The 13199-nt window shown below is 42.5% G+C and overlaps 1 protein-coding gene across 7 annotated transcripts in view; it reads left to right on the top strand.

Moving 5' to 3' along the window:
• ablim1b (actin binding LIM protein 1b) overlaps window positions 1-13199 on the top strand; it is a 400575-nt gene that overhangs the window by 115798 nt on the left and 271578 nt on the right. For 2 of the 7 annotated variants that reach the window (XM_059947914.1, XM_059947913.1), the window contains exon 1: window positions 4171-4513. The exons of 1 other annotated variant lie outside the window; for it this stretch is intronic. In XM_059947914.1, the coding sequence (XP_059803897.1) occupies window positions 4492-4513 (22 nt within the window). In that variant the 5' untranslated portion in view covers window positions 4171-4491. Of the gene's footprint in view, window positions 1-4165; window positions 4514-13199 lie in introns of those variants that run through there. 4 more of the 7 variants (XM_059947912.1, XM_059947918.1, XM_059947915.1 and 1 more) reach the window with 4 other exon arrangements.

The raw sequence follows: 13199 nt of genomic DNA, 5'->3' as shown, positions 1-13199 counted from the left end.
CTACTTCCCTTCAACCACTCAGTTCTTAAACCTTCTGACAACAGTTCAGCAACACTAGAGCTATTTTCATCACTTTGAATGAAAATTGACATTTTTGTGCTGATTGTTTTATTTCTTGTAAAAATTGTCTTTATGCTTCTTTTGTGTATGCTGGTTACCTGACGCGATGTGTCTGTGATGCTGCCGCAGATAAGCTTTTCATTGTACCTGTACATACTGTGCATGTGATAATGAACTCGACTTTGACTTTGCTGAGCCTAACAAAAGCAAATAATCTAGGAAGTTAATCAAAAGCAAAGAAAAATGGGATCAATAGGTACATTCAATGTCAGAGAATTATATACAATAATATACATCCAGAAATTATTTTTCTTCACAAACATCCATAAAAACAGAGGAGTTCCCCAAAGAATGAATGACAGTTAAACATTAGAATCCCAAAGCCCCCCCAAACCCCCCTTCCACACACAAGCAGTAGCAAGGCAATGACCCCCCCACCCCCACCAGCAAAAAGGCATCAGCACCCTCCACCGAGCAGTCAAGCGTGCAACAAACCATCAATAAAGACACAGACTTGCAGTACACTCGGTAATTTGACATACCACGGTCTCTCTCTCTCCCCAATAAGCGTAAAGGAGGTGTCCCCATTTCACAGTGAGAGGGGAGACATAACAAACAACTCACTGATTTATGATGTTAAAAGTCTGTCGCTTTTCCAGAGCTCTGTGCCCAGAGAATCAGCCCCAGAAAGGCTCAGGTCTCTGGACACACAGCCCACAGCAGCTACCTCACTGCTCCCAATGTTTCGTGATGCCTCTTTCAGGGGCATCAGCCTTGAATCAGCCCATCTCCAGAGCCACAAAAATCCAGTACTCTGAAGGTGCTCTCACCTTTCAGGCTGCATCCTGGGACGGTCAGTTGTGAGGCCCTGAGAGCGGGTCCCGTTCCCACAGAGAACCAAAGTCAGAGTTTAACTTCAGGTCAGGGTCTTCAAAAGAACCTTGAAACGAGAAAGAAATATCAAAGATAGAAATAGAGCTGTTTCCAAAGAGGCAAGCAAAGGACTCACCGTTTAGCACCATCTTGACTTTGCTCCACCTTCCATAGCATACGGGAAATAGTCAAGAAGAAAACCAGAGTTAATTTGATGACCTTTTGCCATAACTTAGAAACTAACATTTGTAGAGAAGTGGGGGAGCTGGAGAAAACAATGGGAAAGAAAACTAAGTGAGAAAGGATGATACAAGACATTTGTGAAGACTTGTTAATCACAAGTGGTCTTCCTGGAGGAGAGAGAGAAAAAATATGAGACTGAAATTAAATGAAATACACTGGAGAAGTAACACACACAAAATGCTGGTAGAATTCAGCAGACCAGGTAGCATCTGTTGGAGAGGAATAAACTCAAAGTTTTGGGCTGAGACCCTGTGAAATGTCAACTGTTTATTCCTCTCCATTGATGTGTCACAGTGTGCACTGGCAATGGGTGAACACAAGTTCATTATGAACACAAGTCCAATCCTACATTGGAGGAAAGAAGACTCCAATGTAGAGGTGATGACCAGTGTTTATTCATGAGAGTTTTGACAGAACATCAGTGGCTCGGCTGAGTGACACTGCAAGATGTAACATTCTCTAAACAAGGACCTCACGAATAGCGCTAATCAGGTATCCAAGTAACACGAATCCCTGAGCTTATCAAAATAACTCAACAAGCTTAAACAGAAAGCACCAGGAGACCGCATTACAAAGAGCAAGTCACTCAAGAAAAACACAAGGAACTCTAAATATCTTACTATCTTTCCTTTCGGTTAGTTCTGACGAAGGGTCTTGGCCCGAACCGTCGACAGCGCTTCTCCCTATATATGCTGCCTGGCCTGCTGTGTTCCACCAGCATTTTGTGTGTGTTGTTGTAGGAACTCTAAATGTTTGGTATGGGCCCCCATATCCTAAGAACTTTCTACAGGGGCACAATTGAGAGCATCCTGACTGGCTGCATCACTGCCTGGTAAGGGAACTGTACTTCCATTAATCGCAGGACTCTGCAGAGAGTGGTGCGGATAGCCCAACATATCTATAGATGTGAACTTCCCACTATTCAGGACAGTTACAAAGACAGGTGTGTAAAAAGGGCCCAAAGGATTATTGGGGACTCGAGTCACCCCAACCACCAACTGTTCCAGCTGCTACCATCTGGGAAACGGTACCGCAGCATAAAAGCCAGGACCAACAGGCTCCAGGACAGCTTCTCCCACCAGGTCATCAGACTGATTAATTCATGCTGATGCAATCGTATTTCTATGTTATATTGATTGTCCTGTTATACATACTATTTATTATAAATAATTATAAATTGCACATTGCACATTTAGATGGAGACAAAACGTACAGATTTTTACTCCTCATGCATATGAAGGATGTAAGTAATAAAGTCAATTCAATTCAATGTAATGATGAATGATTCTCGTTAAACAACAATTAACCAGTTCATGTGCTCTAAAGACTTCAGAGCCCAGTGCTGTCCAGCTCCCTGCACAGACCCGAAGAGCTCATTACAAGATGCAGCCTGAGTTGCTTCAGCATGTTGTGTGTGCTGCTCTGGATTTCCAGCAACTGCAGAATCTCTTGTGCACTGGAGGAGTAAATCAGTATAGAGGCCAGAAATCTGAAGTAAAACAAAAGTGATGAAAATGCTCAGCAGGTCAAGTAGCATCTGCGAAGCAGCAAACAAAATTCATGTTTGATGAATGGCCACTTCTAAAAACAAAAACTGGAAAGGCTGGCTATTTGAAATTTATTATTTAGCTCTAAGGAATTCAGTGTTCCATATTAGAAGTGGAGATGCGATCCTTTGCACTTCAACTTGAGTTTCATTGGAAGAGTGTAAGTGATCAAAGAAAGGGTGTCAACAGGAGCAAGTTGGAGAGTTAAAGTGATCAGCACCTGACAGCTCTGGATCTTTGCAGCCTTTGCAGACTGACTACTGCCCTTAAGAAAACAGGTTGAGTGAACTCAGCCTTTTCTCCTTTGGAGCGACGAAGGATGAGAGGAGATCTGATAGACGTGTACAAGATGATGAGAGGCATTGATCGTGTGGATAGTCAGAGGCTTTTTCCCAGGGCTGAAATGGTTGCCGCAAGAGGGCACAGGTTTAAGGTGCTGGGGAGTAGGTACAGAGGAGATGTCAGGGGTAAGTTTTTTTACACAGAGAGTGGTGAGTGCGTGGAATGGGCTGCTGGCAACGGTGGTGAAGGTGGATACGATAGGGTCTTTTAAGAGACTTTTGGATAGGTACATGGAGTTTAGAAAAATAGAGGACTATGGGTAACCCCACGTAATTTCTGAGGTGGGGACATGTTTGGCACAACTTTGTGGCCGAAGGGCCTATATTGTGCTGTAGCTTTTCTATGTTTCTATGTATTTTGTTTCTGCATTGTAGAGGTCATCCTGAACACCATTTGCAATAAAAAGCTTTGTCTGGGAGGGCTATTTAAGTCCCTTGGTAGTGAGAAGGAAAGATACAACAGAGCAGATGTTGCATTTCCTTTGATTGAGGGAAAGTAGCAATGAAGAGAGGGAATCATTACAGATGATGCCTGACCTGCTGATTAAATATTTCTGATTTATTTCAAATTTTAGAAAGAGACATCTTTAATTATTTATGTGAAGGTTCTTTGGGCCATTTGGCCTTCTGGGCTACTCGGGCAAGCAGCCGAGGGTCTGGGAGTGACGCAGGTAACTGTCTAGTTAAGGGTACCAGATTTCCTGTTCTGAAGGACATTATTGATAATGCTGAAGTCGCCCTCAGTCAGACTGGCTTTTTATGTTGGTTGTGTTTATTATTTAGTTCAATTTGAATTTTCCAGCCGTCACCTGTTCCCCACCAATAGCTCAGACCCCCGGATGTGATTAAAATAACATATCCACTATGGAGTTAATATTGCAATAATCAACGGGGGCAGAGAAATGAAAGGCGGTAAAACAGACAGACTTGGGACGTCAACGCTACTCAGCACCTTGCACAGAATTCTCAAGATTGCTTTGTCGACCCTGAATCGAAAACGACGCGAAATTGAGAATCATTCTTGCAGAGATTACAGCTGTGTGAATGACCCCACCTTTGGCAATTTCTGGTGCTTTGCTCAGGTCAAACAGCGAGAATAGCGCCAGTGAACGATGACCCCACCCGTCTGATTTTCTGCAGTGTGTGTGTGAGAGAGATTGTGTCATTTAAAGGGCAGGACGACAGAGAGCAGTGGAATTTGTGCTCACGTCGGAGCAGCTGCCAAGTGATTATTTCAGCGGGGGTAACATTCACTTAGGGAATGCACTGCAATTCCTGAGTTCCAGTCGTTCGCAGACCTTGCTTTCGGTTATCAGTGCAGCTCGGCGACTGTCGTTCAGCCGGGGATAACTGCAGACGGCCGGCAATAACGTTGTTATCGATGTGAATCTGGCTTTGCGGACTGCATAAGAGACTCTGCAGATGAAATGGTCATGGTGAATGAAAAAGGTACAATATTGTCCATTTTTTGTTTCGGCCAGGCGTTATTACGTCTCTATTTAAGCCTGCATTATATTTATCTTTGATTTTGTAAACGGCACGCAGTTTTAAATTTCTGCTTCTTGGCCGTTCTGCATATTGTGAACTTCATACAGACCCTTATGCAAACTCCACACTTCATCAATGAAGCCTTCGCTATTTTTTAGGCATTTCCTTTTTCTGATTAGCAGTGACAGTTTTTAAAAAAGAAGTTGCTGCGGTAAACGTCCTTATTGATAGATTGCGCCAGAACTCGGAGATCCGCCTGAAATGAGAAATGTTGACTCCTTGGGTCCGATAGTGTGATCTTGCTTGGCGAGACAACCTCCCAGAAACAGCGGGGGAAATGCCGCGTTTGGCAGTGGGGCTTGACAACTGAAGGCTCGCATTCATTTTCTTTAAAGGGAACGGTCCCGCGGTGTTGGAATATTTACTTGAATTGGTGGATGTAGACGGGATATCTGCACGGGAGAACACTTTCAGATAGTAAGGGCTTCTGAAATTTAAAATAGGTGGAAGTTTATTATTGACCTTCAGTGATATTGGATTCACGAGGCTATTGCAGTGAAATTTATTTATAGTCAGATGGAAGGAACTCAGCAATTTCATTTTTGAATACTGCCACAGAAGTGGTTTTTAATGATGTGATCTGGGATAACAGATCAGAAAATCACAAAGGCATTTGGCACATGGTCTTTTTCAGCAAGTCAAACCATTGTAGTCCCTGCCCTTTCCCCAAGGCCCTGCCAATGTTTCCCTTCAGTTTTTTTTAATATTGTGGTAAATATTAGTCATTTGATGTTCTGGCCCCTTGCACACACCAGATGTCAGGAAATTCCTCAACAAGTTGTTTTTCAGTTTATCAACCAAGTGTCAAAAACCATCGCCATCACAAAGTCAGCAAACAGAGGAACTGCCCTTTGTAAACAAATTCATAAACTTATATTTTCCTGGTAACACATTAACCAACTTGATGGGCACATGCCCTGTTTTGTTCCATCTGCCCCATTTACAGGAAAGAAATGTCCCTTTCAGCTCTGGAGAGAAAATGCAGACACTAAATTAGAAGGATGAGTGGCCAGAAATCCATCAAAGATGTAATTTTGAACACAATGACAACAGCTGTATGGAGGGAATGAGGACATTCAGCTAATGCCAGAGCTAAGAGATGGTAGGGTCTGGGTCATTTTCCGTAGATGCTATCTGGCCTGCTGAGGTCCTGCGGCATTTGTGTACGTTGCTTTATTCGAAGCCAACACTGACTGCAAGGGATGTTAACTTGCTGGAGAGGGCCAGTCAGGACCTCATCACAGCCTACTGTGGAAGTGTCAGTAGCAGGAGCAGAAGTTTAAGTGGACCAGGCGTGCACTCAGAGGGAAAAGAAATGCTCTTCAAATGTAAAATATTGTGGGCAGTTGGAGGTCGAGGGATGGCGTAGTGGTTAGCATAACGCTTTGCAGCATCAGTGACATGGGTTCAATTCCCACTGCTGCCTGTAGAGAGTTTGTACGTTCTCCCCGTGACCGCTTGGGTTTCCTCGGGGTGCTCCAGCTTCCTGCCTAGTCCAAAGACATACTGGTCGGTAGGTTTCAATGGTACGTTTAATGTCAGAGCAATGTATACAATATACATCCTGCAATACTACTTCTCTGCAACCATCCACAAAAACAGAGGAGCATCCCAAAGAATGAACGGCAGTTTAAAAAGGCCAACTGGTCATTGTAAATTGCCCCATGATTAGGCTGGGGTTAAATCAGGGGATTGCTGGGCAGCACGGTCGAAGGGCCAGAAGGGCCTGTTCTACACTGTATCTCAATAATAAATAAAAGTCTTGATTTCTGGTTTCAAGGTTCGGCTGGCAACTTGGGTGAGAGGACCCTGGCTAAGGTTGCAGCCGGAGTCTGTGCTCTTAGCCCCTCTATTTCTGATGGATAATTTACCTACCAGCCCAGAAGAGCAAGCCAAAACTGGAACTGATGAGGACAGTACGTGGATCCTTTGGGTGCCTCCCTGCTGGCTACCAGAGAAAAGAAATGTGTGCAGTGTGTAGTGCGCACAGAGGCCAGGTCATTAGGTACAGGAGCTACACTGAGTGTACGTTTGTGCTCTTTTGCTGCTGTAGCCCATCCATTTGAAGGTTTAACGTGTGTTTTCAGAGATGCTCTTCCATACACCGCTGTTGTTACTTGTTATTTGAGATACTGTATCAGCTTGAACCAGTCTGGCTAATCTTCTCTGACCCCGCTCATTAACAAGACTTTTTCACCCACAGAACTGCCACTCACTGGGTGTTTGATGTTCTTCTTCACATGATTCTCTGTAAACTCTAAAGAGTGTTGTGTGTGAAAATCCCAGGAGATCAGCAGTTTCTGAGATATACAAACCACACTACGTGGCACCAACCGTCATTCATCAGTCAAAGTCACTTAGAATAAATCTCTTCCTCATTTTGATGTTGTCCTAACAATGACTGAAACTCTGTACTATGTCTGCATGCTATTATACATTGAGTTGTTTCCTCCTGATTGGCTGATAAGATACTTGTATTAATGACCAGATGTACCTAATAAAGTGGCCACTGAGGCCTCTGGGTCAATTTGGGAACAGTGATTTAATACTGTGAAGAAAATGGTAATATAAAAACTCCCTTGGAATTCCACAAGGTTGTGTGCTGACCTGGAGACCTGGTTGAAGTATAAAGTTCAGTTAATTATCAACAGAATAAATAAAATTCACTGAAGAATTTATTTAGAAACACATTTTCTTGATAGCCTATTCTAACTTATGATTCATCAGTCTTAAGCACACGTATACAGCAAAGGTGCCTAAGACTTTTGCACAATACTGAATTTGCCAACGTGGAGTGGAGAGTGAATTTGTAAATCTGGTGGGATGAAACCCAACTCTATTTCTAATTTCTCACCAGGACTTGGCTGCTTCTGGCTTGGTAGGCGGGGCTGACAATAAATTGGATATTTTTCCAAATGATTTCCTGTGATTGTTTTCTATATCATAAATGAAACTGAACGGATATCTAATTGATGTTCACAACTATGAAGAAGTAGAACAGATCTGAGAAAAAAGCTCTAATGTGCACACATCTAAACTGGGATGCGGAAAGGATCTTAGATAATATACAATTTAATGGCAATTTGAGGAGAAAAGCATCTCATTTGTTTCTTTTTACTGAAGAAAGTAGGGGATTACTTTTGAAGTGTTCGCTTAATCTAGCCTTTCAGTAGACTTGCCATCTAGTCCTAAGTCCTTGTACACTGTTGGCCAAATGGTCGTTGAAATGTTTGTTTCAGAATCCGATTTATTATCACTGCCTTGTATGATGTGAAGTGTGTTGTTTCGCAGTGGGAGCATATAAAATTACTTCAATTAAAAATATAATGCAAAAGACATTTTCCTATGACTCTGACTCTAAAAAAGAAAGGTAGTGGTCATACACTGTTCTGTAATCTGACGGCGGAGGAGAAGAAGCTATTCCTGAATCGTTGAGTGTGGGTCTCAGGCTCCTGTACTCCTCTCCAATAGTAATGAGAAGGAGACGTATTCCAGATGGTGAGGGATTTAATGATGAATGCCACTTCTTGAGCCACCGGTTGTTGAAGATGTCCTCTGATGGAGAGCACTGTGCCCTGCAACTCTCTGCAGCCTCCTGTGATCCTGGTGCATTGGAGCCACTATACCAAGTAGTGACGTAACCTGTCAGAATGCTTTCGATGGTACATCTGTAGAAATTTGGGTCAAGCTCCTGATGAACTAGAACTGCTGGCATGCCTTCATGATTGCATAAATGTATTGAGCCCAGGATAGGACCTCTGAGATGTTGATGCCCAGGAACTTGAAGCTGTTCACCCTTTCCACTGCTGATCCCTCGATGACAACAGTTTTTGTGTTCTCCTGACTTCCCCTTCCTGAAGTTCATAATCAATTCCTTTGTTCCTCTGATTACAGGACAGAGGGATTCTTAAGGATAATGATTTGGATTCTTAACTGCGCATTATGATGACTTCTGCCTACAAGTTGTAGTCTTGGGCTAGTTTCTGGAAACTGTCTTCAGATGTGTTAGAATGACTGAGAGACCCCCGCGGGAGTATCAATTGAAAATTGATATGCAAGAGTTCGAGTCAGATTTGTAGTAATGGATTTGAGAAGATTAAAGTTTAAATTTCAGACCTGAAATTATAATCATCAGGGTCTAGAAATCCCCCTGTACTCAAATGTCAATTCTAGTTGTTTTGTGTGAAGGTCTTGTACTAGTTTAGAAAACTAGGAGAAGCTAATTTACTCACGTAACCATGCAGGTTAGAATTGCAAATCTTGGGCTGCCTTTCTATAGTGCACAGAATGCAGAACCATGGTTTGTTGTATCTCTTGTGCCTTTCCTCTCGGTAGAAGTGGAATAAGTGGATGGGCAACTGGTGCCTTCAACAGTTGAAATGATATCATGCTGACAGGTGAGCACCTATGACTAACAGTTGGAATAACCCACTGACAGAGAACAAAGTACTCTAATTCTGAGAAGAGCGAGCATGGGACTGCTAGTGAGATCAGGTGACAGCTTTTGTGCCCGATTTATTGATGATAGACCAGCTCAGAAGGAGCAGATTATATAGGGATTGCATGTACATTCATCCTCTGTTTGAGGTTTCCTCTGCAGTCAAGAACTGTGCTATTCATGATAAGACATGAATTGATATTACTGCATTCACAGCAGACACTTTGCATGATCCAATGTGCATTATGTTCAATGCTGATTGCATTTAGCAGGTAAAATTCTATTGTGTAGTGCAGAAGAATATTGCACATTGCAGATGGTTGAGTCATAAATGTTCATGTTCCGATTATAAATATATGAGATTTACAGGATGGTCTTGTATAAAGAGAAATAAAAATATCAATGCATGCATCCCAACATTACATAAAGAAAATTTAAACTCCCTTCACAAATTAAGTCTTTAGCATATTATAAAGTTGCTTGCTATGATTGTTGTCTTTACAGTTGAACAGAGTAGTGACGTAAGTGGGTGTGTTAAACAGTCCATTTTCTGTTGGGAATATCATTTTCCTACATAATCATGACAGATCAGCCTTGTATGCCAGATGTATTTCATTGCACCAACTCAGAGTGACTTGCACAAGTCAGGAACAATGATATTTTGAGGAGAGTAAGACCACCAACATCATACCATTCTGGAATTCCTGCAACAGCATGAAGGAAATATCTAGCATCCAAGGGGCACAATTAGCTGAACTGCTCAAGCATTATTACTTGATGACCACATCCGAGCAGGTGGTATGTTTGATCATCATACCTGATCCCAGAGTTAAGTCTTGTACATTGGACTGGTGAGGGAAGTCAAGCTTGTTCCGGATTAGCCCGTAACTGCCCCACTCAGGTTGAAATTAAGTTGTTTATCAGATATACATTGACACATACAATGAAATGTGTTGCTAGCATTAACAACCACTAAAACCTAAGGATGCTCTGGGGTCAACCCACAAGTGTTGCCACACATTCTGGCCTCAATATGATACAGCCACAGTGTCCAGCAGAATAACACAAGCAGCAGCAACAGGACACAACCCCAGGACAGGGTATCTCCATTTCCTGGCTCCAATTCATAGACACTGGGCCTCCAACCTCTGGACTATCCAACCCAGGAGCTTTGCTCGACTCGCCTTGTATCCATGGTATTGATGGTTCTTGTCCAGTCAGTGGTAGCCCCTATGATGTTGGCAATGGGAGATGGCAGCATGGAAAGTGTTCAGCTGAAGATCAAATGGTGAATGACTCGGCTATCTTCTGTTTCAGATGTGTTTGTACTAGTGTGTTACAAATGCAATGTGTCTGTATTAACCCCAATAATATCGTGACTGAGATTCCTTTATGAGTGAATGTGGACTGCTTATAGCACGTGACAAGTTATAAACAGAGCTAACTGCAGTTAAGCAGCTCCTTTGTTAATGTTTCTCTGTTTAGACTAATCACAAGATCTCTGAACTAGTTGAGGATATTTCTTTGCCATTGAGGTGTTGGAGGTCTAAAGTTGGCCTGTCTGAAATCACCTTATTGACCACTTCCTCATTTTCATGATATCGAATCTGCACCATTCTTCCTTAAAATGAGTGTGCAGCATATGTAAACAAACTGTCCATTTCTATCTATACTGACACACGCCTTCAAACTGGCAAAGCTTGCATAGTATTGTAGTGGCTGAGAGTATCTCACCGGTAACATTTAACTGAACATTTTGGGTCTCCTTTTGTTTGATTCATGCAAAGATATAGATTGCCCATGACACAGAGGTGGGCAGTATTATTTCTCAGCAGGCTTTCTTGCAGGCACCGTTATTTAGTTATTTCTTGGCTGATTCTTCCAAAGTTGGTTTACGACAGGGGGTCCCAACCTGGGGCCCACGGACCTCTCGGTTAATGGTGAGAGTCCGTGGCATAAAAAAGGTTGGAAACCACTGGTGTTTAGTTAATACTTCACATTTCATTATTGAAGGCCATTTACCCCACCCCACCATATCTGAACTGGCTCCTTGAGTGATCCCATTCTTTGTACTTCTCTATAACCTATTCTTGCATGTCTATTAACACCACCCCCCCGAATCTCTCGCCATCCACCTGTAGTAGTGTCAAGTTAAATTCACCAATTAACCTTTAATCTTTAGGACATAAGAGGGGTTGGGAGAAGATTAAACCTGTGCATTGACAAAGAGAAGTAAACTCCACATGGTACTGGAGGTCGATATCGAACCTGCCTTGCTGGAACGGAGTCACTGTGCAGTCTATTAAGATAACCACCTGTTATTTTCCTTATCAAATGTTGAATGTTTTAGTTGTTGTGATGAAGGTGTTAATCCTAGTGACCTGCAACATCTACCAGATCTCCCAAGTGGGAGAGGAGAAAGTCACTAAAAGTCAATTAAATTCAGGCAGATTTTGATTTGATGAGACAAAAATAATTAGAATAACGTGGCTTTGAGTGTTAGATAAAACGAATTAAGTCAGAATCAGGTTTAATATCACTGGCATATGTTATGAAATTTGTTAACTTTGCGGTAGCATTACTATACAATGCATGATAATAGAGAGAATAAGAAAGCTGTCAATTACAGTAAGTGTATTTCTGTGTGTGTATTGTTACAAATCCCGTAACTGGGTGTCTTACCAGCAAAGATAGGAGTATCCGTTGGAGTCTGGTGATACTATTTTCAACAGTATTTATTAGTAAAAATACACAAATAATATCAATGCAAATATACAGATAATATACGTCATCAATACTAAACCACAAAGTGCGGGCATAATAATAATCAATAAGAAATAAGCTCTATCGTTGTCTAGGGGATAATGAATTGTCCGATGGAAATATAAAGTTCAGTTCAGTTCAGTTCATGCAGGCTGCGGTAGTTGTTGGTCGCTGTGTTACAATTGTTGGAGAGAGAGAGAGAGAGAGAGAGTAACAGCTATTGACTTGCCGACTTTCCTTTATGATCTTGATCCGTCGATGCATTGTTGTTGTGGCCATTCATGTATAACCCCTCTGTCCTTTAGCTAGACCGTTCCGTGGTGGACTCGTCACCCAGGCAAGGGTGGACACACACACAAGCCCCCACCGGTCTCGTAGTGTCTCTCCTGGTGCGTCTGAGGGGTGTTGCCCCAGACCCTACTTTTATCCCCACTCACGGGGTCTCAGGTATCAATCAGGTTGGGATGATGCAACCCATCAAACCCAGCCCACTCTGGTTGCCCCCTGAGGGGATTCAATGAATAGAACAGTACCAAGTACACAATCCTTCTCCAAAAGACAATAGCAGTAATCAGTGGTTTGTTAGGAGGAGACATTCCACTTTGTGTATCTCTGCATTGTCTCTCTCTCATTAACTGACATGAGCTGTTTATCAATAACAACTGTCTTGGCAGATTTCCTTTTGTCCCTTTCATTTCCTTGGTAGCAGCCTTGAAATAATAGCGATTTGCGATTCTCCAAAGGGGTGGGGGGGGGGGCGGCTTTGCACCCTTCTGCCCATCAGAGTTGCTCCTTATTCGTAACAGTGTGTGTGTGTGTGTGTGTGTGTGTGTATATATCTATATATATAATACATAAAAAGATGTATTATAGTTAAATAAGTATGCAGAAAAAAGTAGTGAGGTAGTGTTCATGGGTTCAATGTCCATTCAGAAATCAGATGGCAGAGGGGAAGAAACTGTTCCTGAATTACAGAGTGTGTGCCTTTTGGCACCTGTACACCCTTCCTGATGGTAGCAATGAGAAGGGGACATGTCCTGGGTGACGGGGGTCCTCAATGATGGATGCTCCCTTTTTGAGACACCACTTCTTGAAGATTTCCTGGATACTAGGGAGGCTAGTGCCCTTGATAGAGCTGCTAATTTTACAACTCTCTGCAGCTTACTATAATCCTGTGCCGTAGCCACCCCCCCCCCCCCCCACCATACCATAGACATGAATTAATGTGCACTCCTAAAAAGCAGGAACCTCATTTGTTTAGTTAAGCAATCATAATCAATGAATGAGACCTGAGGTGCCACGTTGGAAATATGGTTTGCAGAATGCTAGAAGAAACCAATCGGTTAGACTTTAAAGCATGAACTGACTGATAAGCTTTTGAAATGC

The sequence above is a fragment of the Hypanus sabinus genome, chromosome 22 (genome assembly GCF_030144855.1).
Source record: "Hypanus sabinus isolate sHypSab1 chromosome 22, sHypSab1.hap1, whole genome shotgun sequence".
NCBI lineage: Eukaryota > Metazoa > Chordata > Chondrichthyes > Myliobatiformes > Dasyatidae > Hypanus > Hypanus sabinus.
This window is presented reverse-complemented; position numbering and strand designations above follow the sequence as displayed.